This window comes from Lynx canadensis, chromosome B3 (assembly GCF_007474595.2).
Source record: "Lynx canadensis isolate LIC74 chromosome B3, mLynCan4.pri.v2, whole genome shotgun sequence".
NCBI lineage: Eukaryota > Metazoa > Chordata > Mammalia > Carnivora > Felidae > Lynx > Lynx canadensis.
The window spans coordinates 134925535-134931534 of record NC_044308.2 but is presented as its reverse complement, the minus strand read 5'-3'; the positions used below and the strand labels follow the sequence as shown (position 1 = coordinate 134931534).

At 51.8% G+C, this 6000-nt stretch overlaps 1 protein-coding gene across 2 annotated transcripts in view; it reads right to left on the bottom strand.

The window, feature by feature from the left end:
• Positions 1 to 914: 914 nt before the first annotated feature.
• Positions 915 to 6000, bottom strand: part of SLC24A4 (solute carrier family 24 member 4) — a 170153-nt gene continuing 165067 nt past the window's right edge. For both annotated transcript variants that reach the window (XM_030319822.1, XM_030319823.1), the window contains exons 15-17: positions 4809 to 4921; positions 4280 to 4345; positions 915 to 3058 (exon numbers count right to left, since the gene is read on the bottom strand). In XM_030319822.1, the coding sequence (XP_030175682.1) occupies positions 2906 to 3058; positions 4280 to 4345; positions 4809 to 4921 (332 nt within the window). In that variant the 3' untranslated portion in view covers positions 915 to 2905. The remainder of the gene's footprint in view (positions 3059 to 4279; positions 4346 to 4808; positions 4922 to 6000) is intronic.

Below are 6000 nucleotides of genomic sequence, written 5' to 3'. Positions count from 1 at the left end.
TAGAAACATTATTTTAAGATGAAGGCCTAATTAATCAAGCAATTCTTTAAACCTGTGATGGAAAAATATTTAAATAAGAGACTTTTTCACTTACAGCACATGGCTTCCTAGTTACAATAAACGCACAGATCCTTTAAGGAAGCTACATTGGCACATTAGAGTCCAAAGAGAATTAGCCAGCAGGAGTGCTCTACGTACTAAAAACACTATTTTAGCCTCAAACTGCCAACAGCAGTATACTTTATTATCTCAGATGGACTCCGCTGAGGAAGAGGCAGGTCATTGGGATGTATTCTCTAAAAGCTACACAAGGATTCAGAGAAGTGAACACCAGCAGGGACACCCTCGGGGGCCATGTGGCCTGCGCCTTGTAGGGAAAAAGATCTTTTGGTCTTTACCAGGGGAAAAAAACGCACACTGGATAGAGATAGATATTAGGATACGAGCTGGGGCACCAGGAGTCAATTAAATATTTGCTGAAGTCTTAACTTCAACAATAAGAACCAACCACAAGGGCAAAGACATGCCTCCGCCCATCCCCTCCCCCCCTCCCCAACCGAGGATGGCCGACCCACTGGCTGACCAGGGAAGGGTAATGACCGGGAGCCTGGCTCTGCTCTACTTACTGACAACAGACCTCGAGTCACCTGATCGCTCCGAGGCTAGATTTTCTGTTAAATGGAGAGACCAGGGGCGCCTGGGTGGCGCAGTCGGTTAAGCGTCCGACTTCAGCCAGGTCACGATCTCGCGGTCCGTGAGTTCGAGCCCCGCATCAGGCTCTGGGCTGATGGCTCAGAGCCTGGAGCCTGTTTCCGATTCTGTGTCTCCCTCTCTCTCTGCCCCTCCCCCGTTCGTGCTCTGTCTCTCTCTGTCCCAAAAATAAAAATAAAAAACGTTGAAAAAAAAAAAAACTTAAAAAAAAATGGAGAGACCAAACCCTACTTACATCAACAGGGCAATTTTGAGAGTCAAGTTGGAGACAGACCCACTCTGAAACCCAGAGGAGTCTGTAAGACCAAAGGGACCAGGCGGGCTTCCCTAAGAGGTCACAGAGGGCTTGGAAACCCTGCGTATCTGAAGTTGATACGAATGATCCTCCCGGCTCCCACCTAGCTAATTTCTTAGGAAAATCACCTTTGCCCTCCATGGAAAGACCACTGAGCCCAATCCAGGTAAAGAAACTGAAAGAGGAACCTTAATGTGGTGTAGTTACTAACACTGATGCGGATCCAGAACAGAAGCCCGGCGACGACGGTGTTCCCTCCCACCTTAGGCTTAGGCTCACTTAAAGGACACCAACTCGAACGCTCCCTCCTTCTGAAAATCAGGAGGCCCTAACAAACACAGCCACACATCCAACCTCGAGTCACAACCTTTGTTTCAGGAAGGAATGAGCTGTTGGTTTAGGCTCATCCCCGACGACTGATTACAGGTGAACGGCTAAAAACCTGTCCTCACACTATCACGGGCAGTTGCCATACAGTCTTCCGTGCAAAATATCCCAATATTAAAAGTGCATCAAATCCAGTAGACTTTTGCAATAGAAACGCCACAAAAATAAAAATAAAAAAACACACCTCTATATAAAATTAATTGTGCTTTCTTTTTAGAAACCACGGATGGTTTGTGTTCATAAATCTTTTTTAATATATATTTGAGAGCTACGAAGCAGGTGAAAATTATTTCCTATTTTTCTATTTTTGACTCAGCCTCCCGTCCTTGGCCCTTCACGTGGAGCCCACTGTAAGGCTCTAAAAATTCCAAGTTACATTTTTCATACTCGCCTCCAGGTAACCAGACAGCAATTTTCAGGAAATCTCCCATCCTGTCATTAACTGTTACTGGTGATACACTCGTTCCAGCAGGCTATGGAATTTGCTGGGCATACAGACGACTGGGTCTTTCGACCGGGTGGTTTTGAGAGCAGCGCATTAACAAAGAAATGACAAACCCAAACCGACAGGGGTCCGCATCACACGGAAGGTCTGGAATGTATGGCTGTGAGCTTCCATCTCCGCTGTGTCTCTGAATTAGCACCTAGGTAGATGTTAGTCTTTCACTCTCTTCTGTGTTCCAAACCAAAAGTCTTAGTGTCAGTGCGACATGATTGATACACACAGGATTCATTTTCCACGGGGTGTTACCTGTTCTTGGTCCCCGGCATGGCCTTTTTGTACGGACTGAGATTTTTCAAGTATGATGATCGACATGACATTTTATTTTTAATATTTCACTGCTCATTCTCCGAACGCGTCAATGAAAGTGGTAAGGAAATTCTCTTTTCTGCGGCGAGAAGCAGTTTCCGTTCTTCCAGCTTTTCCAGAGAAAGGGGCAGAATGTTTGCCCTCGTGGCCCCAAACCCTCAGCGGATGGAGGCCTTGCCCCCTCCAAGGTGTGAGTGTTTCCAGCAGAAATGGGAGGGACTGAGTGTAGCACAGGCCGCCTCAGGGACTCACACCCTCTGGCCCAGAGGGGACACCGGAGAATGACATTCCTATTTTGCACTTGCCCCAGGGGACCTCACATTCGCCGGCCACCTCACTTCTGAGGCTGCCCTACGACAGAAAGACAAACTGCACACAGACGTCCTCACTAAAGTGTCCGAGAGAGATGAGACACAAGTGCATCCCTGCGGCTGCCAGCTCGGGGGTCTGCGAAGCCACTCCCATGGCGGCCCCCGAATCTTGCCTTGTGTGGGGAGGGCAGCACTCCGAGGAGGAGGAGGATGCCCAGCAGCCTGGCCCGTGACCAGACAAAGACCACGATGGCTCTTCCTTCCAGTGTGTGAAGGAACAGACGGTGGCCACCGAGGCAGGAGAGACTCGTGGTGGGGGAGGGAGGGAGAGAAGAGGCTGGCATCAGAGTCCAGAACAGCCCCCCGTGGGGGGTGGGCAGCAGCTCGGCTTTAATCGTCTTCTCGGCACATCGGCAGGTTGACGAAGGTGAAGACGTTAAACTCTATCATTATCGAGAAGCACAAGAAGACGGCATAGAGGGCCAGCACACAGACCCCCAGCTTCCGGTCAAGTCTCCATTTGTTTAGATGGATGCCGAGGACCTGGAGGGACAGAGGACAAGCAGTGACCTTGGGGACAGAGGAATACAGGGAGGCATTTTACCAGGGCCACTATACACAAACTAGGAACCGCAGAACTTTCTCCAAAATGTGGACGAGGGCAGAGCGGTACCACAAGGCACATCCTGGGTCTGGTCAGACTGAGTCCCTGAGGGCTTTGAGACCCGTCTGATGGAAGGGCGAGTCTTGCCCTTGACCCAGGCCTGCTGGCTCCAGGGACACAAGTAGCCGCCCCCTCTGGGCTGGCCCTCCCCGAACAGACACACCACTTTGCTCAGGACCCATGTTCGGCACCGAGGGCCGCCCTGCCTGGACTTCCTCTAGCGACAACCAGGGACTTTCTCTGGGTCTTCCCTTTGCTGCAGAACTTGGCATCCTCAGCCCCTCTCTGGGAAAACTTCTGATGCATCTACTGGCTCACGGCTTGGCAAACTTCAGCTTGGACCACCTTTTGGTGTGTGTGTGTGTGTGTGTGTGCGTGTGTGTGTGTGTGTGTGTGTGTGTGTGTGTAGATGGGCTTGGAGCACATCCTCATTCTACATTCTTTCTAGACTCTCCCACACTTCACTGCCTTTCCTTCTCATCTCTGAATTGAGACTTCCTAAGGACTGGATCACAGTTACCCCATCAGAGCAACACGATGTGTTCTACAGAGACAGACTGATCTGGGTTCAAATCCAGGCTTTGCCACCTCCTGTCCCTGGGACTCTGGGCACGCTTTCTCGAACCCGAGCCTCGATTTCTTCCGCACAACGGGAATGGTATCATCAGGTGGCTGTAAGGACTGACTAGCATAAGCAGAGGTAAAGTGTGTGGGACAGACGTGTGGGCACGTGGGGTGAGGAGCCCTCAGTATGAGGGTGTCCTGGTCCTGAGGCCTGACAGCCATGCTCCCCGCCTGTCAGCTTGGATGGACAGGGGTGAATTTCTCTCTTACTGGCACTAGTCAGGGGAGATAGACTGGGCCATGGGGATACAGGGAGGTGGGTCACTTGCTCTGGTGACTTCTGGGTCACTCAGGCAAAAATGTGGTGGTGGGGGCCAACAGTCTTGGCACCAACTGTGTCTGGAGGGACCTGTGAATTTGTGTTTGCTCATTTTTATGCCTCACTGCCAAGGGGAGGAGGGAGGGCTTTCAGAGACTCTGCAAGTGACTGTGGATCCCATGGAACGACACGTAATTCTGGAACCGGAAAGACTCACGGTGAGAGCGACGGAGCCCAGCAACAACACCACGGAATAGACCAGACCCCGGCTGTTGATCTTCACCTGGAAAAACAAACATGGGTGCCCTGAATCTCTGGGCTGCCGGGGCCCCCATTCTGAGAGCCTGGCGTACCCCGGTATATTCCTTCCCCTTCCGGAAAGCACAGGCGGGTGTTCACGGCGAGCACATGGCGGTGGAGGGTCAGCCAAACGTGGGTTTAGGCCTCGGCCCTGCCTGTGAGGGAAAGGACTCGGAGGGGACGTGCACGCCCGCAGGCTGCAGTGTGGGGTGGCCGTCCCGATGTTTGCTCAGCACACGGGGGCTATACATGGGCTTCTCCCCAACAGCTGCTCCTCTGGCTGTCCCGGAGGCCTTCAAGGAAAGGGGGTGCCAGGGTGCCAAGGGGAAGGGGGCAGCGCGTCCCCTGGAGCTCTCGGCTGGAACAGGGCCAAGGCCACTGTCATTCCCCATAAAGTGCTCGTGTCTGGCGTCCATCTGGCTTATGGGGCAGTGAGAGGAACTTACCGTGGACCCATAGTTAATAACCATGGTCTGCAGGCCCCAAGGTATGCCGAGTCCCACTAGGATGTCAAACACATTGCTTCCTATGGTGTTTGAGACTGCCATGTCACCAAGGCCTAGAGGACAAGGGACATGAGTCATTCACTGAGGTGGCCGGAAACCCCTATTAGCGTCCTAGGAATCCCTTCTTCACAGACTCCGAATTTCAGAAACTTTTTATGAAGTCTAAATCCACTCTATGAAGTCTAAGGGGTCTCTTAGGGACCGAATTGTGACCCTTAAGATTCATATGTTGGAGTCCTGACCCCTAATTCCTGGGAATGTGGCATTATTTAGAGATAGGATCTTACAGGGATAAACCACTTAAAATAAGTCATTAGAGTTAACCCTAATCCAATATGATTGGTGGGTTTTTTTTTGTTTTTTTGTTTTTTTTTTTTAAGTAGGCTTCATGCCCTGCATGGAGCCTAAGCAGGGCTTGAACTCACAACCTTGAGATCAAGACCTGAGCGGAGATGGAGAGTCGGATGCTTAACCGAGCCACCCACAAACACCAAGACGACCGGTGTTTGCTGACGTTCTCCAGGGGCTCACTGCATGCTTCACCCTCGTTGAATCCTCCCAGTTACCCTGGGAGGGAGAGGGCACTGTCTGCTGTCTCACGTGGCAGATGATGGAACCGAGACTTGGGACATGCCCAAGATCACAGTTTGTGGGAGGTCCAGCATCCTTCACCCCGAGCCATGATGTGTACTTGTGGCCCAGGTGATGGTGCCATGACCTGGGCTCAGAGGATAAGCTGTCAGGACCTCTGCCCTCATGGCTTCCGCAGAGTGAATTCTTTTCTCCCCACTAGACTAGAAGCATCTTCGAGGCTAGGGGGCCATGCCGTCATCCCCTGCTTCCTGCCCAACCGGCCAGTGTCATGCTGGCCACACAACCTAAGGACTTAATGATCGTGAGGGGTATGAAAAGTGAGAAAACAAACGTTCACAACTAACACTCATGCTGGCTCACACCTGTTCTAGCCCGGCCTCTGAGCTCTCATTCAACGTGAGTGTCAGAACCTGGCACACGTACAAATGTGTGTGCAATGAACACACCCGAAACACAAATGGCCACAAGCACACAACCGCTCTTGTCACCGAGAAGCCTGCAGCCACCCAGGCCGGCACCTGGACGGTCGGCTCACCCG